We start from the raw sequence: 25,546 nt of genomic DNA, 5'->3' as shown, positions 1-25,546 counted from the left end.
GGATATTGTCTGGTCCACAGCTGGTTAAACATTTATTAAATTGAAGAAGAACATGGCGAGAGGATGTGGTCACCTGGACAGCAACAGTACATACACCTACAGCAATAAAGACTCTGAACTGGCACAAGGGTGGACAGAGGCCAATGGAACACAAAAGTCAGCTGTAGACATCTCAGAGACCTACAGGTAAACAGTAAGTCCATGAAAGTTTTAAAAAGGTAATTTAGGGAATTCTAGTCATGACCTGGGGGTAAAGAATAGATGGATACTCTTGAAAACAATGAAATTTAGAATTTCTGTTCATTAAAAGATATCACCAAAGAAGAAAAGACACAAACCATGGAGTGGGAAATCATGTTGATGGCACATTTAACCAACAAAGTGATTGTATCCAGAATGTGTACAATCAGTAAGTAAATGACAACTTCATTGACAAATGGACAAGGTATTAGGTCAGACACATCCCCAAAGAGAATATCCAAATTGTCAAAAATCATTAAAAGGGTGTATAGAAGCTCTATACAGTCAGCAAAAACAAGACTGGGAGCTGACTGTAACTCAGATCATGAACTTCTCATCACAAAAATTCAGACTTAAACTGAAGAAAGTAGGGAAAAACACTAGACCATTCAGGTATGACCTAAATAAAATTCCTTACGATTATACAGTGGAAGTGACAAATAGATTCAAGTGATTAACTCTGGTAAACAGACTGTCTGAAGAACTATGGAAGGAGATATGTGACACTGTACAGGAGGTGGTGATAAAAACTATCCCCAAGAAAAAGAAATGCAAAAAAGCAAAATGGTTGTCTGAGGAGGCCTTACAAAGGGTTGAGAAAAGAAGAGAAGTGAAAGGCAAAGGAGAAAAGGGAAGACATATCCATCTGAATTCAGAGTTCCGAAGAATAGCAAGGAGAGATAAGAAGGCCTTCTTAAGTGAACAATGCAAAGAAAAAGGAAAACAATAAAACAGGAAGACTAGACATCTCCTCATGAAAATTAAGAGATACTGAGGAAACATTTCATGCAAAGATGGGCACAATAAAGGACAGAAACAGTATGGACCTAACAGAAACATAAGATATTAAGAAAAGGTGGCAAGAATACACAGAAGAACTATCCAAAAAAGATCTTAATGACCCAGACAACCATGATGGTGTGATCACTCACCTAGAGCCAGACATCCTGGAGTGTGAAGTCAAGTGAGCCTTAGGAAGCATCACTATGAACAAAGCCAGTGGAGGTGATGGAATTCCAGCTGAGCTATTTCAGATCCTAAAAGATGATGCTGTTAACTCAATATGCCAGAAAATCTGGAAAACTCAGCAGTGTCCACAGGACTGGAAAAGGTCAGTTTTCATTCCAATCCCAAAGAAAGACAATGCCAAGGAATGTTCAAACTACCACACAATTGCACTCATCTTACATGATAGCAAAGTAATGCTCAAAATTCTCAAAATGTGGCTTCAACAGTATGTGAACCAAGAACTTCCAGATGTTTAAGCCAGATTTAGAAAAGGCAGAAGAACCAGAGATCAAGTTGCCAACACCCGCTGGATCATCAAAAAAGCAAGAGAATTCCAGAAAAACAGCTACTTTTGCTTCAGTGATTATGCTAAAGCCTTTGACTGTGTGGATCACAACAAACTGGAAAATTCTTAAAGACATGGAACTACCAGACCACCTTACCTGCCTCCTGAGAAATCTGTTTGCAGGTCAGGAAGCAACAGTTAGAACTGGACATGGAACAACAGACTGGTTCCAAATAGGAAAAGGAGTACGTCAAGGCTGTATATTGTTACCCTGCTTGTTTAACTTATATGCACAGTACACCATGCGAAATACTGGGCTGGATTAAATCAAGCCAAAATCAAGATTGCTGGGAGAAATATCAATAACCTCAGATATGCAGATGACTCCACCCTTATTCAGAGAGTGAGGAGGACCTAAAGAACCTCTTGATGAAGGTGAAAGAGGAGAGTGAAAAACTTGGCTTAAAACTCAACTTTCAAAAAACTAAGATCATGGCATCCAGTCCCATCACTTCATGGCTTATAGTTGGGGAAATAATAGAAACAGTGACAGACTTTATTTTGGGGGGCTCCCAAATCGCTGCAGATGGTGATTGCAGCCATGAAATTAAAAGATGCTTGCTCCTTGGAAGAAAAGCTATTACAAACCTAGACAGCATATTACAAAGCAGAGACATTACTTTTCTGACCAAGGTCTGTGTAGTTAAAGCTCTGCTTTTTCCCGTAGTCATGTATGGATGTGAGAGTTGAATCATAAAGAAAGCTGAGCATCAAAGAATTGATGCTTTTGAACTGTGGTGGTGGAGAAGACTCTTGAGAGTCCCTTGGACTGCAAGGAGATCCAACCAGTCCATCCTAAAGGAGATCAGTCCTGGGTGTTCATTGGAAGGACTGATGTTGAAGCTGAAACTCCAATACTTTGGCCACCTGATGCGAAGAGCTGACTCACCCTGATTCTGTGAAAGATTGAAGGCAGGAAGAGAAGGGGACAACAGAGGATGAGATAGTTGGATGGCATCACTGACTTGATGGACACAATTTGAGCAAGCCCCAGAAGCTGGTGATGGACAGGGAAGCCTGGCATGCTGCAGTCCATGGGATTGCAGCATTGGACACGACTGAGCAACTGAACTGCACTGAGCCTCTTTAGACATTAGCCAGTGCAGCGCTCAGTTGTGTCTGACTCTTTGCAACCCCGTGGACTCATGGACTCATGGACTGTAGCCCACCAGGCTCTTCTGTCCATGAGATTTCCCAGGAAGAATACTGAGTGGTTTTCCATTTCCTTCTCCAGGGGATCTTACTGACCCAGGAATGGAACCTGCATCTCTTGTGTCTCTTGCATTAGCAGATGGATTCTTTACCATTTGTGTCACCTGAGAAGCCCTCTTCAGACATTGAGGAAATGCAGATTACCTCTACCTGCCTAGCAGAATGGTTAAAATTAGTTAACAATATCAAGCAAAGGCTAATGAGACTATGGGGAAAAGGAAACTCTTATGGAGTGAGTGTAAACTGGCACAATCACTTTGGAATATCTGGCAGTATCTAGTAAAGCTGGTAAAGCTGAAGATAAGCAACCCCAATGACTCAGCCATTTCACTCTAGGAGGCACATCCAACAGAAAGGCATATGCTCATGCAGTAGGCACCTGGGCACAAAGTTTCCTGGCAGCAACATACTTGCTGATATCAGGAAACTGACTGATACATACACTGTGGGATGCTGATTCAAAGTCATTGTACATAATGATGAAAATGAAAGAACTTTCGACACACAGCACAAGGATGAGTCTTAACAAAATTAGAGTAAACCAAATGGATAAGGAATAAAAGAACACATAAGGTTGTATGCACATAAAGTTCAAAAATAGGCAAAAATAAACTACATTGTTTGGAGGCACAAAGGTAAGCAGTAAAACTATAGAAGACAAGGAAGTGAATACCATAGAAGTTGGCACAGAGCCTATGGCCAGCTAGGAAGAAGGACTCTTAGACCAGGAAGGGCTGTAGTGTTCTGACTCAAGTGCAGGTTACTCAGTGTTCGTTTCACAGCAATATATTGTCTACACATTTATGCACTAGGCTTTTCTGTATCATGCTGCATATCTCAAATTAAAAGAGCTCTAAAGGAACAAACTGCAGGATGTGAAATCACAGGAAGTTAAAGCCCCTATAGATTACATGGAAGAAAAGTTATGACACATCTAGACAGTGTATTAAGAAGCAGAGGCATTACTTTACCGGCAAATGTCCATCTGGTCAAAGCTATGGTTTTTCCAGTAGTCATGTATGGATGTGACAGTTGGACCATAAAGAAGGCTGAGCACTGAAGAAGTGATGCTTTCAAACTGTGGTGTTGGAGAAGACTCTAGAGAGTCCCTTGGACTGCAAAGAGATCCAACCAGTCAATCCTAGAGGAAATCAGTCCTGAACATTCATTGGCAGGACTGATATTGAAGCTGAAGCTCCAATACTTTGGCCACCTGATGCGAAGAGCCAACTCATTGGAAAAGACCCTGATTCTGGGAAACATTGAGGGCAGAAGGAGAAGGGGGTGATGGAAGTTTGAGATGGTTGGATGGCATCATCGACTCGATGGACATGAGTTTGAGCAAGCTCCAGGAGATGGTGAAGGACAGGGAAGCCTGGCATGCTGCAGTCAATGGGGTTGCAGAGTCAGGCATGACTGAGCAACTGAACAATAACATAGATGACATGATTATGACCATGTTAAATATATGGTTCCAGAATAAAATCTGGAAGAAAATTTAACACTGGTAGTTTTGGAATAAAAGAACGCTTGCTACTTAAGAGCATTGTGGGATGAAGAAATTGAAACACCCCTGGATTCCTTGCAAATTTCTCCTGCAATTACAGCCTGCTCTCCCAGGAGCAACCACTAGATGGAGCCTCACCTCTAGCTCTAAGTTCAGTAGAGAGAGTAAACTTTTCAGAGCTTTTCTCCCCTCTCCTTCCTATGTACATGTATTTGCCACTCTCTTGTATTGGTATTAACACATGTTCTGATGCACAAGGGTGTGAGTACTCATTCCTCCTGTGAGATTTGAAATAGAAAGAAGAATATGAATGAACATTTATCCAGCATCCACTTCATGCCTGACTCATTCTTGCGTCCTTTACCATCACAGCGTGCAGGCTGTTGGTGTTTGCTGAGGCACCCTGCAGTTGGGGGCTTCCCAGGTGGCACAGTGGTAAAGAATCCACGTGCCAGTGGAGGAGATGCAAGAGACTTGGGTTCAATCCCTGGGTTGGGAGAATCCCCTGGAGGAGGAAATGGCAACCCACGCCAATATTACTGCCTGGAGAATTTCATGGGCAGTGGAGCTTTGTGGGCTACACTCCATGGGGTCGCACAGAGTCAGACACAACTGAGCACACAGCACGCACACACGCCCCTGCACCTGCTCCTCCCATAAACACAGGGACAGTCTGAAGGGAATGCTGTTTCCCATTGTGTACAGATATACACATTAATATGTATGCTGCTGCTAAGTCGTTTCAGTCGTGTCCGACTCTGTGTGACCCCATAGACGGCAGCCCACTAGGCTCCCCCGTCCCTGGGATTCTCCAGGCAAGAACACTGGAGTGGGTTGCCATTTCCTTCTCCAATGCATGAAAGTGAAAAGTGAAAGTGAAGTCGCTCAGTCGTTCGACTCTTAGTGACCCCATGGACTGCAGCCTACCAGGCTCCTCCGCCCATGGGATTTTCCAGGCAAGAGTACTGGAGTAGGGTGCCATTGCCTTCTCCATTAATATGTGTAGCACTACTAAATCAGTTTTATGATTATATTATTTAGGTACTAAAAATCTTTTTAGACTACTTGATTTTACTCTCACTGCTTGATTTTACCTCAATATTAATCAATAGAAAAATAATTAACTAAATACAGTATAGTAATATGAAATATGCGACTATGAAATAGCATGCTGGTTTCAACTAGAGAACAATGTATATAAAACACCTGGAGTCTGTATTTGCTGTTTTATTAAAGTAAACAAGAAAGCTACAGTTGTGTAACCCTCTTTTCCCCAAAGTGAAAGTGAAAGATGCTCATGCTCATCGTGTCTGACTCTCTGTGACCCCATGGACTATACAGTCCGTGGAATTCTCTAGGCCAGAATACTGAAGTGGGTAGCTGTTCCCTTCTCCAGGGGATCTTCCCAACCCAGGGATCAAACCCAGGTCTCCCGCATTGCAGGCGGATTCTTTACCAGCTGAGCCATCCCCCTTATCATCCTGTTGATGTGTGGAGATAATGTAGATAACATACAACAGACTGCTGACCCTATTTCCTTCTGTGGAATGTGACTGGGGCTTTAAAGGGAAATTGTTACTTTTTCTCTTCTACATCTGTACTGGCTTTGTTTTTAATTTTACTAATAATTAAAAATAAGCAAAACAATAGGGAAAAAATCTTTGAAAGCTAATATTTCACACTTTACAGATGAGGACATATGTTGAATGCTGCTGCTAAGTCGCTTCAGTCGTGTCCGACTCTGTGTGACCCCATAGACGGCAGCCCACTAGGCTCCCCCGTCCCCGGGATTCTCCAGGCAAGAACACTGGAGTGGGTTGCCATTTCCTTCTCCAATGCATGAAAGTGAAAAGTGAAAGTGAAGTCGCTCAGTCGTGTCCGACTCTTAGTGACCCCATGGACTGCAGCCTACCAGGCCCCTCCATCCATGGGATTTTCCAGGCAAGAGTACTGGAGTGGGTTGCCATATGTTGAATAAAGTGATGTAATTTCAGCTGGTAGTCCTCACTTTTGAATGCAAAACATCTAATGCCAGTGAGTTGGGAATACCCTGTGAATGCTCACCTGTCCCAGCTCGTTTCCTCCTAAGCAGCCCACAAAAAGCCTGGTGGCTGCAATGGGCACTCCAGACTTGTCAGTTATAGCACACAGGGCCTTCAGCTTGTCCTGTGCACAGAAGTATAGTCTATGGGAAGAGCAGGTGCGGGGGGCCTCAGCAAACACCCGGACAGCCTGCATGTGTTTAGCAAACAGTGAGATGATCGTCAAGTGCCCAGGAAAGGACCAGACACTAAGCAGATGCTGAATAAATGTTCGTTCCTATTCCTCTTTCGAATCTTAACAGGAGGAGAGAGAAGGCCACATATGCTTGCAAATCAGAACATATACGAAGGCTGGAGAGCCTGAGTGCAGGGGAAAGGTGCACGCTCAGAAAGGGTGACTGACACTTGCCACAGGGAGACCACAGCCAGCTTGCTAAAGGGCCGGGTTCACCAGGAGCCCAGAGGCAGCACATGGGGGTGGGAGGCTGTGTTTGGCCCTGCTTGAGGCTAATGCTGAACCTTTTGCCCTTTCACACCAGCACAGTGCTGGGCACGCAGAGACATCACATCTATTTGTCTAAGAAGCAACAGGACGAGGGTAAATGGGTGCAGGAGTGGACAGGAAAAGGGAGGTCTGCTTTCACAGTCCCAAGACTACTCTTTCTGGAATTTACCTCCTTCAGAGGGCAGCCTGACTTGAGAGAAATCCCAAGCTTGTATCCCTTTTCTTGTGCCTGACCCAGCACCTGTTCCCTATCCTGGGTAGATGCCTTTGCTTTGGGGGAGTTTTATTTTACTAGGAATTTCAGAAGCACCACTAATGTCTCCTTATATTCAAACAAGTTAAACTGGATCAGGTTTAGAGTTCAGGAAAAAAAAAAAAAAAAAACATAAACATACTAGAAAACAAAGTTGGAAATTTTCCTTTTAAAATTTCACAGTGGAGAAGAATGAAGGCTGACAGAATTTCCTTCTCCAATGCATGAAAATGAAAGTGAAAGTGAAGTTGCTCAATCGTGTCTGACTCTTATCGACCCCATGGACTGCAGCCCACCAGGCTCCTCTGTCCATGGGATTTTCCAGGCAAGAGTACTGGAGTGGGGTGCCATTGCCTTCTCCCTACATCAACCACCGGATACAAAATAACCAGACTATGAACAGGCCACTGATACAAAGGGGAATTCAGATAGCTTGAATTACATAGGGAAAATAGAGACCACACAGAATTAGAACAAAATGCAGTTCCCACTTGTTAGTTTGGCAAATTTCAAGCGATCAGTCTAGCTGTGTTGATTCTGGTGGGACCCTCATGTGTGTTAAGTGGGGCAATCTCCATGGAAGGCAGACTGGCCTTCCTACTCCTCCCCTCCACACACTTAGGAAAATGTCCTGTGTGGTCCCTACTTAAGAGGTAAAAAAATGTGACTCACAGGTAACTCACCTCACTTCCAAGAAGGTCCTTAAGTGAGGGTGCTGTGCTTACACCACAGGGATGCTGGCCTCTTTTCCCACTCTCTTCCTTCTGCTCACCCTGGTCTAATGCCTGCAGAGAAAGTAGGAGGCTTATCCAGGCCTGGGACATCTTGGGGTTTCCAGGGGCCTCTGAGCTGTTGTCCACATGGCTGTAGCTTCCAAGAGAAACCACTGAGATGGCCCTACCCTTTTCAGGGTAGTGGAAATCTGCCCCCTGGGCACCAGGCCTGAGACTCTGGGGCTTGGGGCTCAGGGGCTTAGAGGGCACGCTTTGGCTTCCCTGTGCCAGGCAACAGGTGGAGCTTGAGGGAAGGGTGTGGCTGATCCCAGCCTGCTGACTCCCAGGACTGGTGGGGGACATAGGCCAAGACTTTTCAGGAAAGGTACTCGGAGCTATGTATTCACCACTTTCCTGGGTACTTGTACATTTGATAGTTGGTTCACTTTTTCTCCTGTTATCTGAAGAAGACAAATTGCCGGATGACAAAGGTATGGGGGAATGCGTGGGTGTCCAATGATCTCTAAAAACATAGCTCTCCTTGTGTTCCGCCTGCTTCTCACAGTGGCTATTGGTCTCTGGTGGGAAACGGCTGGGGGTATTCAAGATTTCTGGTCCTGGAATCAGACTTACTAAGGAGGGCCTTTTGGAGCCTTGGGCATCTTTGCTTTTCAGGAATGTGCGCCAGGAACTCTGGCGCAACCTGCTCTTTTCCTTCTGGTCCTTCAAAGAACATGAAGAACATTGGCCAGTGTTCTCTTTTTCTAAAACTCTTGACTCAAAAAAACTTGCAAAGGTCTTATGAGCTGAGGCCAACCTCGCCCTGAGTCTTTTCTCTGGAGTTTTGAGTCTCTTGGCGTCGCAGCTTTCTGAGGACTGTCTTCTGCTACCGAGGTCCCCAGGCGTGTCCACCCGGCCCACTTCCATCAGCCCTGGGGCTCCTTGGCTTAATCCCTGGAGGCCGATCACCGGAAGGGTGCTGGCGTGCGCGTTGCAAGGAGTTCCGGCCTGGCCGGAGGCGCTCTGCGCGCTGCCCGTTGGGGGTTGCCTGTCGGAGCACAGTTCCTTGAGGCCAGAGGAATCCCCAGGGTGGCCCCCTCCCGGGCTCTCAGCGGCCAAGGGCTTGCCTTTTCGGAAGGAGATAACCTTGGGAAACGCCAGGCGCTTTCCAGGCTCCCGCGATGCTTGGCGGAGCTGGTGAGGCGGTCTGGGCTGTTGGAGTGCACTCTTTCGGGCACGGGCCTGGGCGCCGGGCTGCTTGTCTGTGTCTGCATCGCCCTCTGCTGCGCACACCCGTCGCGTGTCCTCCGGGCTCGGTGGCCCTCGGCTGCCCGAGGGGTGAGGGCCACAGGCCTCGGGCTTCCTAGTAGCTTCCTCCCTGGCCGCTGGAATCCTGGAGCTCTGGCTGGCCTCGGGCTGGTTCTCTTCCATAGGCACCCCTGTGCTCAGCATGTCCCCCGCGTGCTCTTGGGAAGTTTTTCTCCTCCCAGGGGGCCAATCTTCCGAAGCAGCCTGGGGGATCAGAACTATCCCAGACTCTGAGGCTTGGGCCACCTGCCGAAGAGCCCCATCGTTACCTCGGAGGCTGCAGGCTGCTGGCAGCTCACACTCATTGCCGCAAGTTTTTGGTTTCCCAGCCAGAGGAGACTCACAGGGGGTCGCTCCAGCACTGTGGGGAGACCCTGGTCTTTCCTCTAGAAACTCACAGGACTGTGTTCTTAGCAGAGGACCCATTTTCTTCCTCGTGGCCTGCAGCCCTTTCTGCTCAACAGCTATAATGATGAGCGTGCCCCTAGAAGATGTGTCTGCTTTGGGCTCTGTCTGGAGGCCCTCTGCAAAGGATATGGTATCACCCTTGTGCCCCTGCTCACACTCCTCATCCCCACAGCTGCAGTGAGACATGGTGGCTCCTGCGACTCCCGAAAAGCCCTGCAAGGCATTTTTTGTGACGCTCGGATCTGGAACCATCACGTCTTCTGCTTTCTTTAAAGTGTCTGCTGTGCTTGATTTCAGGGTCGTCTCTGGAGCATATGAATTATCTATCACTCTGGAGCAAACTCCCCAGTCTCTGTTCCACACCAGTGACCCGCTCTTGCTGGGATGATTTGGGAACTTGGCCCTAGCAGATGGCTTTCTTTTTTCACTGAGGATATACTTTGATGTGTAATTGCTGGTTTGGTTTCCTGGCTCAGCAGAAATGTCCTGAAGGTGCTTCTGTGCATCACTCACGTCCTCAGCATCTGGTGCCTGGCCAGGGCCTTGGGGCTCCCCTGGTCTGCTTTCTGGGCCGTGTCCGGACTTGCACTTTGCTGGCACTGGCACTTCCTCTGTGGTGAGGCTCACCAACTCTGCAGTAAGGCATGAAGAGACTGGGCAGGACCTAGAATCCTGTCCTAACTGGTTTTCCAGCCAGAGACCTTCAGAGGGCGTGTCCTGAGAGGCCCTTTTCCAGTTTAGAGCCCTGAGTTTGTACTGATCCTTCAAAGGAAGAGTCTTCCTTTGGGAAGTAGGAAGTAAGTGAGACAGCTGGGTGGGAACAGGGTGAAGAGGGGTTTGTGTTATTGGAGCCCGTTCTGCTTCTGTCCCTTCCTTCAGATGGGTCCCAAACTTCACAAAGTTCTGCCCTAAAGGATCCTCAGAGTTTCTTAAGGGAAATTCTGCTATGGAGTGGGCCCTGTTCAGAGTCCTTGTGAGCCAACGGCAGTGCCTTGGGAGTGCCCTGCCTTCATCATAACTATTTTCTGGGACACTATGGTAAAACTTGGCATGTAGGAGGCAGGATGTCCCTAAAGGAAGCCAGCAGGTAGTATCAAAGCTGTACTGGGAGCAGAGCAAGCCTGTTTTCGATGTGGGGTCTGGAGGACATTTTTTCCCTGCCCTGGCTCCCAGAGGGGCTGTGCTATTCAGCGGGCTCCTGGGGGACAGCTGGCATCCCCTCTGCCTGTTGTGGATATTCGGCCAGCTCTGGCTCTGTTCCGTGCACCAGAGAAGAAGGGGCCAGACCAGTGGGGTGCCCAGATGACTCTCAGACCTGGATTTCTGAGAAGAAAAAACAGAGGATCCTGTGATGTCTTGGACAGTCACCACCTTTGCTGGTGGGAGGCCGTAACTGCCTGTAAGCCCCCGTGCACAGTCCTGTGTGAGGAGAGCAGCCCTTCCTGGCGGCAGCTCTAGCTCTGGGCCAGCCACATCCTCCTGAAGGATGGCTCTCACTTCTCCAGCAACTGTAGCAAAGGTTCGTAACCCCGTTTCGTGAGACTCTTCCTTGAAGTCAAGGCACAGATCTAGTTCCTCCTTTGGGTCAAGCCCAGGGACATCTGTCAAATATTGCTCCTGAGGGTTCCCAGATGCTGGGGTGTCAGAGCATCCCTTGTGTGCTTCCCTGTCCCCGGAGGTACCACGTGGAGGGAGGCAGATTCCCTCTAGGAGGTCACCAGGCAGGGACTCAGTGTCAGAAGCACTTTCAAAAGGATCAGTTTTGGTGTCTGATGGACTTTCACTCTGGTGGGACAGTGTCTCACAATCACTGTGGTCTGTTTTCTGGCTCCACTCCTGTTCCTCTGGTTCTGCAGGAGAAGAGGGGAGCTGCTGACCTTCAATGTCACCATGGCCTGGCAGGTGTGCACTGGGCTCTGGAGTCTGGAAGGGCAAGAAGACAAGAGTCAGAGACAAGGCCTGAGGACATCTGTACACACGCACACTGTCCCTGCCTTCGTCAGAAGGAAGAAGGCTCAAAGGTGTCTCATTAGTTCCCCATGTACCCTTGAAAGAGGTAAATATGAAAAGCTACTTTTTATTAACACAGAAAAGAAGTGATGGAGTCAAACCCACACAATAGGGAGAAAGTGTAGCACATGGTTAAAGCAGCCCTAATTAAAATAAGTGGAATGAGCATGGGCAGTTTACTTAATAAAATGTATGAGTCATGGTGAGGAGCATATCTCTGCCTCATGATTTCAGCAAGAAAGAGCAAATGAATATATGTTTGTTTTGTGTTCTGTTCCTTCTTATGCAACCAGCTGGATTAAAGTCAAAGTTCATTCACTTAGAAGTGTTTTCTGAGTTAGGTTTGCTGCTGCCAAAGGAAAAAGAGAACACACACACACAAATTATTGAAATTGCACTCATGTATCAAGATGTTATTAATGCCCAAGATAGCTTTGAGAACAGGAGGAAAAGTAGGTGCTAGTATTTTCATACTTTCCTTCTCTCATTACACATGTTTCAATCAACTTGTTATAACACCATTTATATGCACCTCCTTAAAAGTATACAGACCTGAACTTTTTGACAAATGTATATGCCCATGTACTGGATTGGCCAAAAACTTCATTTTTCCATAACCTGAAAACCTGAACAAACTTTTTTGGAAAACCCATGACTACCAATATGATAAAAATCCTGAGTATTTCCTTTTCCCAGAAATGTCCCTGCTCTTCTCCAATCACTCTTCATCTCTTCCTCGCTGTGACCTGTGTCTGCCACACAATCTAGATTTGCCTTTTCTAAAAGTTTCAGATGATCAGAATATGCAGAATGTATTCTTTGGGGCCTGGCTTCTTTCTCTCTGCTGCTGCTAAGTCGCTTCAGTCGTGTCTGACTCTGTGCAACCCCATAGACAGCAGCCCATCAGGCTCCCCCGTCCCTGGGATTCTCCAGGCAAGAACACTGGAGCGGGTTGCCATTGCCTTCTCCAATGCATGCAAGTGAAAAGTGAAAGTGAAGTCGCTCAGTCGTGTCCGACTCCTAGCGACCCCATGGACTGCAGCCTACCAGGCTCCTCCGCCCATGGGACATTCCAGGCAAGAGTACTGAAGTGGGGTGCCATCGCCTTCTTTCTCTCAGCACAGTATTTTAGAGGTTCACCCACATATCCCGGCTGTAGCATGTATTATACATGGAACACTTTGAAATTTGTGATAATGCTACCTAGCATTCAGTTATCTAACGCTCAAAGATTCCCCAGGCCAGGAATAGGACAGACACTTCCAGCTAAGGCTCCTCACACAAATTTTGCACAGAAGTCATTCACTCAACCAGCCTTTCCCAAGTACATATTCTGAGGACCTGTCATTAGAGGTTTCTCAAAATAAATGTGTTTTTAATCTTCTTCAATTGAGAGGAGAAAAGCAGACAAACACCAAAGAATGTGATGATGTGGTGTGGTGATGTGTAAGGTATATAAGCTATAAGGTAGATTCAGAAAATAAAAAATAATATGATACTGTATTAGTATCAAATAATTTAGTATCATATAGTTTCAAATATGTTGCAAAGCAGGAAGGAGTTGGGAATAGGAAAAGAAACATTAAAAATCAAACCATCTGGGAAGGAGGGCTTTGTGGTGGCCTTGGGTTACCCAAGACAAGAAAGGAAGTCCCCCTGGTCTGCTGTGGACACTTGCTTCAGCAGCCCAGCTTCCAGGTGGCAAGCCCCTCGCTGTACATCAGGAACACAGCCTCTGGCCTATAGACGTCCCAAGGCCTGGCAAGGCCAAGAAGGTCAGATGTGAATATACCGATGTGAATATACCTTGGCAAGCAGGGAAGGCTGTATAATGGCAAGTCTGTGCTTCATGAACAGAGAATTTAACAGGGAGCAGGGGGGCCAGCTACAGGCTCCTTCTCAGTAACTCCTGCCTTCAAAAGCACCTCTGTTCCCTCACTTTGATGACCTATTATTAAACTGGGAAGGGACCCTCTGACTTTAGAGCATTTCAGTAGTTCTTTCAACATTGTCATAGTTTGATGTCACCTCACAGACTCATATTGGTATCAATATTCACATGCTTCAGGCCTTTTGGAAGAATTCCAAAATCCCAAATTCCAAATGACCAATGATCTGGACATTGACTATGCCAAGATGCTGGGAGTCTCATTCCTGTCCCTGCTTCCTGCTCAGTATCCCTTTACTGGACATTGGCTGGGTCTTGATGAGGGTCAAGCCTTACTTTGACTTCCAGGTATTCAGGTAAGAGGTCTCACTCTGTCTCAGTAAAAATAAAAAATGTTCTAAACTCTTCCAGGTTACAAAATTGGTATTGGGGCTTGGTTTCTCCAGTGGCTCCATGGGTAAGGAATCCACCAACAGTGCAGGAAATACAGGAGACATGAGTTCGATCCCTGTGTCAGGAAGATCCCCTGGAGAAGGAAATGGCAACCTACTCCATTATTCTTGCCTAAAAAATCCCATAGACAAATGAGCCTGGTGGGCTACAGTCCATGGGGGTAGCAAAGACTTGGACATGACAGAGCACATAAACTCAAACTCTCCCAGATTACAAAATTGGTATAGTCTACACAAGAGCACTGGACATCCAGCTTTAATAGTCCTTAAAGTGTGTACATCCCCTTCATGGATCACTGCTTTGTCATAGCAATGGGGCTTGCATAACTCAATGAAGCTATGAGCCATGCCGTGCAAGGCCACCCAAGATGGATGGGTCATTGTGGAAAGTTCTGACAAAACATGGTCCACTGGAGGAGGAAATGACAAACCACCCCAATGTACTTGCTGTGAGAACCCAATGAACTGTATAGAAAGGGAAAAAGATATGACACCAAAACATGAGACCCCCAGGTCAGAAGGTGTCCAATATGCTACTGGGGAAGAGTGGAGGACAATACTCTTAGTCCCAGAAAGAATGAAACGGCTGGGCCAATGCAGAAACGATGCTCGATCGTGGATGTGTCGGGTGATGAAAATAAAATCCGATGCTGTAAGAAGAGTATTGCACAGGAACCTAGAATGTTAAGTCCATGAATCAAGGTAAATTGGATGTGATCAAGCAGGAGATGGCAAGAGTGAAAATCGACATCTTAGGAATCAGTTAACTAAAATGGACAGGAATGAGTGAATTTATTCAGATGACCACTATATCTACTACTGTGAGCAAGAATCCTGCAGAAGAAATGGAGTAAACTTCATAACCAACAAAAGAGTCAGAAATACAGTACTTGGGTGCAAACTCAAAAATGACAGTATGACCTCAGTTCGTTTCCAAGGCAAACCATTCAACATCATTGTAATTCAAGTTTATGCCCCCATCACTGATGCAGAAGAAGCTGAAGCTGACCAGTTCTATGAAGACCTAGAAGACCTCATAGAACTAACACCAAAAAAAGATGTCCTACTCATCATTGTGGATTGGAATGCAAAAGTAGGAAGTCAAGAGATACTTGGAGTAACGGAAGTTTGGCCTTGGAGTACAAAATGAAGCAGGGCAAATACTAACAGAATTCTGCCAAGAGAACACACTGGTCATAGTAAACACCCTTTTTCAACAACAAAAGAGACGACCTTATACATGGATGTCACCAAATGGTCAATACTGAAATCAGATTGATTACATTCTTTGTAGTCAAAGATAGAGAATCTGTATACAGTCAGCAAAAATAAGATCTGTAGCTGACTGTGGCTCAGATTATCAGCTTTTCATAGCAAAATTCAGGTATAAGCTAAAGAAATGGGGAAACCCCCTAGAGCCAAGTGTGACTTAAATCAAATCCCCTATGAATATACAGTGGAAGTGATTACTCAAGTATAATCCCTTGAATATAGAAATTCAAGGGATTAAATCTAGTAAACAGCACCTGAAGAACTATGGACAGAGGTTTGTAATATTGTATAGGAGGCAGTGAACAAAACCATCCCAAAGAAAAAAGCCAGAAGGCAAAGTGGTTGTCACAGGAGGCTTTACAAATAGAAGGCTTTACAAAAAGAAGAGAAGTGAAAAGCAGGGGAGAAAGGGAAATGTATACCCAACTAAATGCAGAGTTCCAGAGAATAGCAAGGAGCGACAAGAAAGTCTTCTTCAATGAACAATGCAAAGAAATGGAGGAAAATAACAGAAGGGTAAAGACTAGAGATCTCTTCAAGAATATTGGAAATATCAAAGGAATATTTCATTCCAAAATGGGCACACTAAAGGACAGAAATGGCCAAGACCTAATAGATGCAGAAGAGATCAAGAAGAGATGGAAAGAATACACAGAAGAACTGTGTAAAAAAATCTTAATGACCTGGATGACAATGGTGTGGTCACTCACCCAGAGCCAGATATTCTGGAGTGGGAAGTCAAGTGGGCCTTAGGAAGCACTGCTGTCAATAAAACAAGTGGAGGTGATGGAATTCCAGCAGAGCTTTTTAAATCCTAAATGTTGTTTCTATCAAAGTGCCGCATTAAATAGGGACAGAGCAAATCTGGAAAACTCAGCAGTAGTCACAGGACTGGAAGAGGTCAGTCCTTATCCCAGTTCCCAAGAAGGGCTGTGCCAAAGGGAGTTCAAACCACTGGACAGCTGCAGTCATATCCCATGCTAGTAAGGTTGTGCTCGAAACCCTGCATGCTAGACTTCAGCATTACACAAACCAAGAACTTCCAGATGTTCAAGCTGGGTTTAAAAAAGACAGAGGAACCAGAGATCAAATTGCCAACATTTGCTGAATCATAGAGAAATCATAGAGAAAGCAAGGCAATTCCAGAAAATTATCTACCTCTGTTTCATTGACTATGCTAAAACCATAACAAACTGTGTAAAACTCTTAAAGAGATGGGAATACCAGACCATCTTACCTGTCTCCTGAGAAACCTGTTCCATGCAAGTTTCTAACTGTTGCTTTCTGTATGGAACAACTGACTGGTTCAAGATTGAGAAAGGAGTATGACAAGGCTGTTTATTTAACTTATACACAGAGCACATCATGTGAAATTACAGGCTGAAAGAGTCCCAAGCTGGAATCAAGATTGCTGGGAGAAATAGCAACAACCTTAGATATGCAGAGGATACCATTCTAATCGCAGAAAGTTAAGAGGAACTGAAAAATCTTTTGAAGAGGGTGAAGGAGGAGAGTGAAAAAAGCCAGTTTAAAACTCAGTATTAAAAAAAAACTAAGATCATGGCATCTGGTCCCATCACTTCATGGCAAATAGAAGAGGGAAAGGTGGATGCAGTGACAGATTTCCTCTTCTTGGGCTCTAAAATCACTGAGGATGCTGACGTCAGCTATGACATTAGATGATTGCTTCTTGGCAGGAAAGCTCTGACAAACCTAGACAGTGTGTCAAAAAGCAGAAACATCACTTTCCTGACAAAGGTTCATATAGACAGAGCTATGGTCTTTCCAGTAGTCACGTCCAGATGTGAGAACTGGAGCATAAAGAAGGCAGAGCACCAAAAAAACTGATGCTTTTGAACTATGGTGTTGGAGAAGACTCTTGAGAGTCTCTTGGACAGCAAGGAGATCAAACCAGTCAGTCTTAAAGGAAATCAACCCTGAATACTCAGTGGAAGGACTGATGCTGAAAGCTGAAGCTGCAGCTGCAGTACTTCGACCACCTGATATGAAGAGCTGACTTACTGGAAAAGACCCTGATTCTGGGAAAGATGAAGGCAGAAGGAGAAAAGGGCAACAGATGATGAGATGGTTGGATGGCATCACCAATTCAATGGTCGTGAACTTGGGCAAACTCTGGGAGATGGTGAGGGTCAGGGAAGTTTTGCTGCAGTCCATGGGGTCACAGAATCAGACACAACTTGGCGACTGAAGAACAGCAACAACTCCGAAGTGTATAAATGCTGAATATGAACAATATGTTTTTTAAAAAAGCATTTGATTTGATTGAATATTAGATTCTAAATCTTATGAAGAAAGTTTACTCCTCCTTAGTTGATTCAGGGGTAATTCTCAAATACGTAATTTCTCAATTTCAAGGTTGTGCCTAAGGGATGGTGTGAAATGAAATATTTCTTACCATATCCCATATGTCACAGCTATCAGGGATTCTAACCTTCCAAATGTAAACTTCTGAGACCAGGAAAAATACTAGCCCTCCAGCAGCCAGCAGCCAGCAGCCACTTCCTCCCTGGTAAGCACTGAGGAGCGAAGGGGGATGCAAGAAAGTGCAAGAGGCAGCCATCTGCTGTACCTGCCACCCCTTACAGTAAATGGGGAATTAAGGGTGTGAATAATCAGAAAGCAGGATTTGGCCCACAGACAGCTGAGATGTATAGGAAAGAATTGATCAGTAAGCCCGGATGCTTGCATCTGACCTTACATAGAAGAGTGGTAAATCCCTTGATGTATGAGATCTGGTTTTCTTTAATTAACAGTGGTCTTTTAATATTCAGATTATCCGTCTGTAGGGAAAGAGCAAATTAGCGAAGATGGTGGTGGTCAGGCTCTTTTGCCCCACCCCCTCTTCCTCTTGCCCTGCATTTTATAAATCCATGGTTATGTAACAGCTGAGATCATTTATAGTTTTGTGCACGTGCAATGCCCTATATAAGCATGATCTGAGCAGCCGCTGTGGCTGTGTGTGGCTGTGTCCACTGGGTTAACCACGAGAGGACAGAATGCAGTGTGTCTGCTGCTACAGCTGCTGTGCCAGTCAAGAGAGAACAAATGTATCTGCAGAGTTTTCTCCCAGCCTCCCCACTCGTGCCTTGCCTACCATGGGTTCAACAAACAGTGTGAGCAGGGAGGAAAGGTGAGACAATGCCCCTTGCTGCAAACGTCTGTATAGTTTATCTCTCAGGGTCACCTGAGATGCTGTCTCCTGGGCTTGATGTCCTCACGATTCCCGCTGAATAAACCCAACTCTCAACTTTTAGGCCGGGTTTATTTTTTCAGTTGACACTGGTCTGAGGGTTGAATTCACAGGCAAAAGTATTCTTTTTGCTGAAGCTTAGAGTTTTTCCTGGGGATAATGAGTGGATCAACTTTGTATGTTTTCTGCCTAAAGCAGAAAAACCCTCTCTGTTTTGTCATAGGCCTGGCACTTCCTGATTGTGTTATTTCTATAACTTTAGAAGGCTTCAAACACTAGGGTAAGCTGTCTGGACTTTCTTCTGTAAGAACTGGAGAGCTGCATACAGAGGGTTTTGCACAGAGGGTGAAGTGATGACAGAGAGTACATTAGGGAGATGAGAATGAGTGTTGACAAAGGGGCTCCGGCACCCCACCGCCACCCCTCCTGACTGTCACTTCTTCCATCACCTGCAACAAATTTGCTTTCATCGGAATTCCTGCCCCCATTTCCAACAGCGCCCCAATTTCTTCTCAAACTCCTCAGTAACAGTTTACATTTTATCTCTACACTTCATCTCTCATTCAGACTTTAAAAAATATTAGTATTTGATAACAAAACATAATATCTCTTTTAAATACAAATTTAGTCTGAAGCCATTAGTATTAATAAGTGGTATTTACATTATCTTGCAATTCTATTGTATTCTAATTTCCATTATGATTTGCTCTATGACTCATAATTTATTTAGAAGTATGTTTCAGTTATCTTTTTGTTTCTGATTTCTGTTTAATTACATTGTAATCAGAGTGTGGTCTGTATGGTTCTTAGAAATTAGTTGAAACTGGCTTTATGGCACAGTACAAGTTCCTGTTGAACCATGGATAATCATTAGTTAAAACTATTTCACATGTAATCTGCATTCATTAATCAAAGTTATTTTAATTGTTGCTACAAAAGACTTGCATGTCCTCCTAGTGGCAATAAACCTAAATAATAAGATTTCTGCCTGGTTGTTTTGCAGAAACTGGGAGTTAGCTGCATCTAGCTCAAGCTGAGCTGGTTAAGACTGGATGGGAGCCCCAGACACTTCAAGCAGGAGTGTCCACTCAGTGACCTTTTGAACTTGAAGAGACGAGCAGCTTAATTACCAATGTACAGAATGGCGGCACTATCACACTTTTTCCAATCACCTTTCCCGAAGCTTTATTCTTTAGCACCTAAATATCCAGAGGCCCTGGCTGCCCAGATTTGGTCTCCTGTCTTCTCACTTGGCTGCTTTGCAAATAAAGGAATAAATTCTCCCCTGCTGCAAACCTCCTGTCTCAGTGTTCTGGCTTGAGACAAAAATGAGACAAAAATGGACCTGGTTCTATAACTCTGTTTCATAAATGCTCCATGGGTATTTGGAAAGATCAAGTATTCTCTAATGGTTCATTCAGAGTTTAATAAGTGCTCACGAGGCTTGTTATGTGTTAAATCCTTGTCAAAGCCTCAGCAATTTGACTAGTTTTTCATCTGCTATTAAGAGCAGTGGGTTGACTCACCCACTGTAGTGCTGACGCAGGAGACAGATGGGCCCCAGTCTGAAGAGTTTCTCCCCTGTGGAAAAAAACCCTATAAAAGCAGGGTGATGGAGAAGGCCAGGCTCTGCCAGATAAGAGATAAAAGACCACATATTCCTCATTCTTGAACTCAAGGAGACCTCCCGGGCTACACGTGTGCAGAAATGCTCCTTGGAAGTCAAAAAGATAGGGATCGTCAGCTCATTGTAAGTGATGTCAGCCTACCCATCGACCTCTACACTGGAATCCATCTTGGCTAAGAGATGAACACACACACTTGAGAAGTTCCTAAGATATACCAAATATGGACTCAGAACCAGGCAAATCGAAATGGCTGTCCAGAGGAAGACCAGAAGAAATGCCCTAAAAGAGTAATCAAACTACCATGAGGGCATGACTTGGTGACTCTCTCTTTGAGCCTGCCCATGTGTCTATCCACATGTACCCTTTTTTCCTCCTAATAAATACTTCGTGGAAATTCTTTTCTGCAAAGCCAAGGGGCCGGGGACCTGGTCACTGACCACTGATCTATTTGTCAGGATTCAGTACTCTCACTGCCCCCACCTGAATTCAGTCTCTGGCTGGGAACCAAAGACCCATCTCAAGCCGCTGCAGGCCAAGGCCACTCAGGGTCAGTGTTGCATTTGTCAACTTCCTCCTCTAATTCCGTCATCTTTCAGTTTACATGTTTCAGTGTTATGTTAGTAGATGCATACACAAGTTCTGGCTCTTTTTACTATTAAATAGGACTGGAAAACGTCAGTTTTCATTCCAATCCCAAAGAAGGGGAATGCCAAAGAACGTGAAAGTGAAAGTGACTCAGGGTTGTCCGACTCTTTGTGACCCTTTAGAGTGTAGCCCACCAAGGCTCCTCTGCCCATGGTATTCACGAGAGAAGAATACTGGAGTGGGTAGCCATTCCCTTCTCTAGAGGATCTTCCTGACCCAGGGATTGAACCAGGGCTTCCCACGTTGCAGGCAGATTCTTTACTGTCTGAGCTACCAGGAAAGCCTCAAGAATGTTCAGACTACTTTATAATTATGCTTATTTCAAATACTAGTAAGGTTATGCACAAAATCCTTCAAGCTACACTTCAGCAGTGCATGAACCAAGAACTTCCAGATGTACAAGCTGGATTTAGAAATGGTAGAGGAACAAAAGATCAAATTGCCAACATCTGTTGAATCATAGGGAAAGCAAGAGAATTTAAAAAAAAAAAAAACTGCTTCTGCTTCATTGACTTATGAAAATCTTTGACTATGTGGATCACAACAAACTGTGGGAAATTCTTAAAGAGATGGGAGTACCAGACCACTTTACCTGTCTCCTGAGAAACCTGTATGTGGGTCAAGAAGCAACAGTTAGAACTGCACATGGAAAAATGGACTGGTTCAAATTGGGAAAAGAATATGACAAGGCTGTATATTGTTACCCTGCTTATTTAATTTCTATGCAGAGTACATCAGCAAAATGCTGGGCTGGATGAATCACAAGCTGGAATCAAGACTGCTGGAAAAAATAGCAACATGAAAGAAATATCAACAACCTCAGATATGCAGATGATACCACTTTAATGGTAGAAAGTGAAGAGGAACTAAAGAGACTCTTGATGAGCATGAAAGAGGAGAGTGAAAAAGCTGGCTTGAAACTCAACATTCAAAAAACTAAGATTATGGCATCCAGCCTCATCATTTCATGGCAAATAGTAAGGGGAAAAAGTGGAAGCAGGGACAGACTATTTTTGTGGGCTCCAAAATCACTGTGGATGGTGACTGCAGCCATGGAATAAAAAGATGCTTGTTCCTTGAAAGGAAAGCTATGCTAAACCTAGACAATATATTAAAAAGCAGAGACATCACTTTGCCAACAAAAGTCTGTGTAATCAAAGCTATGGTTTTTCCAGTAGTCGTATATGGATGTGAGAGTTGGACCATAAAGAAAGGTGAAGGCTGAAGAATTGATGCTTTTGAATTGTGGTGCTGGAGAAGACTCTTAAGAGTCCCTTGGAGAAGGAGTTCAAATGGGTTAATACTAAAGGAAATGTACCCTTAATATTCTTTGAAATGATTGATGCTGAAGTTCTAATACTTTGGTTGCCTGATGCAAAAGCTGACTCATTGGATAAGACCCTGATGCTGGGAAAGACTGAAGGCAAAAGGAGAACAGGGTGGGAAAGGATGACATGATTAGCATTGCCAACTCAATGGACATGAATCTGAGAAGCTCCAGGAAATAGTGAAGGATAGGGAAGCCTGGTGGCAAAGAGTCAGACACCACTTAGCAACTGAACAGCAACTCTCTTCATCCCTAATAAAGGTTTATATTTTAAAGGCTATTTTAAATAGCCTATATTTTAAACTAATATATTTTATTTTAACCTATATATTTAGCCTAATATTTTAAACCTATATTTTAAAGGTTTAAAATGTTTTATATTTTAACCAACCTTCTTTGGGTTAGTATTTGCCTAGTATATATTTTTCCATTCTTTTATTTTCAGTCTTTTTATGTTCCTTAAGTGTGTTTTCCATAACTGATGTGTAGCTGGATTCTTAAGATCCAACATTTCAATCACTTAATCAGAGAGTTTAACCAGTGAGCATTTATTTGGGTTTCTATCTATCACCATATTTTGTTCTTTTCAGCTCCCTTTCTCTTTTTTTCTCCTTGGGATTTGTTTATTTTTTAATGTGAACTCAGCAATGGTTTGTTCAACACCATATGTTTAAAGGAATGTATGCTTTATTTCTGTGTGTTTGTTGCAGTGAGTATTTTGAGAAATACATAGACTGCAGTGCGGTAGAATCAGAAATTTCCTGCTTGCTGCTCACTGCAGTCCAGCTGTCTCTCCATTCACTCACTGAAATCAGTCTGGCAGAGGTCCCTAATGACCTCTGCATTGTCAGATCCAAGACTCTGGCCTGTCTGCCTTCCTTTCTTCTTTGCCTCCTTCTTCTCTCTCTTCCTTCCTTCCCTACTTTCACTACTTTTCTGCAACTTTATTGAGGTAGAATTGACATAAGTAACTGCATATATTTCAAGTGTAAATAATTAATGTGTTTACATACATCTGTGAAACCATGACTACAAGCAAGATAACGAGCATTTCTCTTGCTTCTAAAAGTTCCCTCGTGACTCTTGTAATTCCTCCATCATAGCCTCCCTCACTGCATCCCCAGGGAATCTTTATCTGCTTTCTGCTACTATAGATTAGTTTGCATTTTCTAGAGTTCCATATTAATAGAATCACATAGTATGTGTTTTTTTGTCTGTTTTTTATTTTCACTCAGCATAATTATTTTGAGACTCATATATGTTTTGTTTGTCAACAACTTGTTTTATTGCTGGGTAGTGTTCTGTTGTATAGATATATCATGATGTGTTTATCCACTCACCTGCTGAGGGACATTTGAGTTGTTCCCAGTTTTTGGCTTTTCAAATAAAGCTGTAACAATTGTGTACAGATGTGTGCTTTCATTTGTCCTGAGTCAGTACTGAGGATGGGAGTGACCAGACCATATGGTAGGGGTGTATTTTAATTTCTTAAGAAACTGCAAACTGTTCTGCATTCTCTTTTACACCACCCTCAGCAGTATATGACAGTCCAGATGCTCCACACTCTCACCCACATCTGCTATGGTCAGTTTTGAAAATCTTAACAATGCTAGTGGGTGTGAAGTGGCATCTCATTAGGGTCTCAATTTGCATTTTCCTATTGGGCTTCCCCGATGGCTCAGAGGTTAAAGTGTCTGCCTGCAATGCAGGAGACCTGGGTTTGATCCCTGGGTCAGGAAGATCCCCTGGAGAAGGAAATGGCAACCCATTCCAGTATTCTTGCCTGGAGAATCCTATGGATGGAGGAGCGTGGTGGGCTACAGTCCATGGGGTTGTAAAGAGTCGTACATGACTGAGTGACTTCACTTTCACTTTCACATTGAAATATGATGTTGAGCATCTTTTCATATACTTTTTTCTATCTGTACATCTTCTTTGTGAAATGTCAGTTCAGATTTTTTGCCAATTAAAAAAAAAAACAAACTGGGCTGTGTTCTCATGAAGTTTAAAGACTTCTTTATATATCCTAGATATAAATCTCCAGGATAAATCACATCTTGGATTACAAATCTAGCCTCAGAAAATTTAAGAAAATTTTGTATCAAGCATTTTTCCAACCACAATGCTGTAGATTTGAAATCAGTTACAGAAAAAAAACTAAAGAACACGAACACATGAAGGCGAAACAGTGTACTGCTAAATAACCAGGAAATCACTGCAGAAATTAGAGAGGAAATAAAAATACATAGAAACAAATGACTATGAAAACACGACACCCAAAACCTGTGGGTCGCAGCAAAAGCAGTTCTAAGAGAGAAGTTTATAGTAACTAAATATTACCTTAAGAAACAAGAAATATCTCAAATAAACAATGTAACCTTACACCTAAAGCAACTAGAGGAAGAACAAAGAAAACCCAATGTCAGTAGAAGGAAAAAAATTATAAAGATCAAAGTAAATAATGAAATAAATGAAATAGAAATGAAGAAAACAATAACAAAGATCAGTAAATGTTGGTTCTTTGAGAAAAACGAACTTAGCAAATGTTTAGTCAGATTGTTCAAGTAAAAAAGGAAGAAGACTCAAATTAATAAAATTAGAAATGAAAAAAGAGAAATCGCAATTGTCACCACAGAAATACAAAAGATAATAAGTGACTACTATGAGCATTTTATACTATAAAACAGACAACCCAGAAATGGATAAATTCTTGGAAATGTACAACCTTCCAAGACTAAACCAGGAAGAATTAGAAAATATAAATAGACCAATCACAAGTAGTGAAATTTAAACTGTAAGTAAAAATCTTTCAACAAACAAAAGCCCAGGACCAGATGGCTTCAGAGGTGAATTCTATCAAATTTAGAGAAGAGCTAACACTTTTTCTGCTCAAACTCTTCCAAAAAGTTGCGGGGGGAGGAACACTCCCAAACTCATTCTATGAGACCATTGCTATGATATCAAAACCAGACAAACATATAACTAAAAAAGAAAATAATAGACCAATATCACCAATTAACATAGACCAAAAAAATCCTCAACAAATACTAGCAAACAAAATACAAAAACACATTAATGGTCATACACCATGATCAAGTGGGATTTATCCCAGGAACGTAAAGATTCTTCAATAATGCAAAGAATCAATGTGAAACATCATATTAACAGTTAAACAATAAAAACCATATGATCATCTAAATAGATGCATAAAAGCTCTTTGACAAAATTCAACATCTATCCATGATAATAACTCTCCAGAAAATAGGCACAGAGGGAACCTATTTCAATATAATAAAGGCCATACATGACAAATACACAGCATATATCATTCTCAATGATGAAAAACTGAAAGTATTTTCCCTAAGATTAGGAATAACACAAGGATATCCACTCTCACAACTCTTATTCAACAAAGTTTTGGAAGTCCTCGCCACAGCAACTAGAGAAGAAAAAGAAACAAAAGGAATACAAATTGGAAAAGAAGTAAAACTACGACTTCTTCCAGATAACATGTTACCCTACATCGAAAATCCTAAAGATGCCATTAGAAAACTATTGGACCCAATCACTG

The 25,546-nt window shown here is 43.5% G+C and overlaps 1 protein-coding gene across 2 annotated transcripts in view; it reads right to left on the bottom strand.

Annotated features, from left to right (window-relative positions):
* Positions 1-25,546, bottom strand: part of ARHGEF4 (Rho guanine nucleotide exchange factor 4) — a 328,336-nt gene that overhangs the window by 176,738 nt on the left and 126,052 nt on the right. For both annotated transcript variants that reach the window (XM_027554452.1, XM_027554456.1), the window contains exon 2: positions 7,797-11,465. In XM_027554452.1, the coding sequence (XP_027410253.1) occupies positions 7,797-11,465 (3,669 nt within the window). The remainder of the gene's footprint in view (positions 1-7,796; positions 11,466-25,546) is intronic.

This window comes from Bos indicus x Bos taurus, chromosome 2 (genome assembly GCF_003369695.1).
Source record: "Bos indicus x Bos taurus breed Angus x Brahman F1 hybrid chromosome 2, Bos_hybrid_MaternalHap_v2.0, whole genome shotgun sequence".
NCBI classification, from domain to species: domain Eukaryota; kingdom Metazoa; phylum Chordata; class Mammalia; order Artiodactyla; family Bovidae; genus Bos; species Bos indicus x Bos taurus.
The sequence above is the reverse complement of the archived record's forward strand: the minus strand, read 5'-3'. Positions and strand labels throughout refer to the sequence as shown.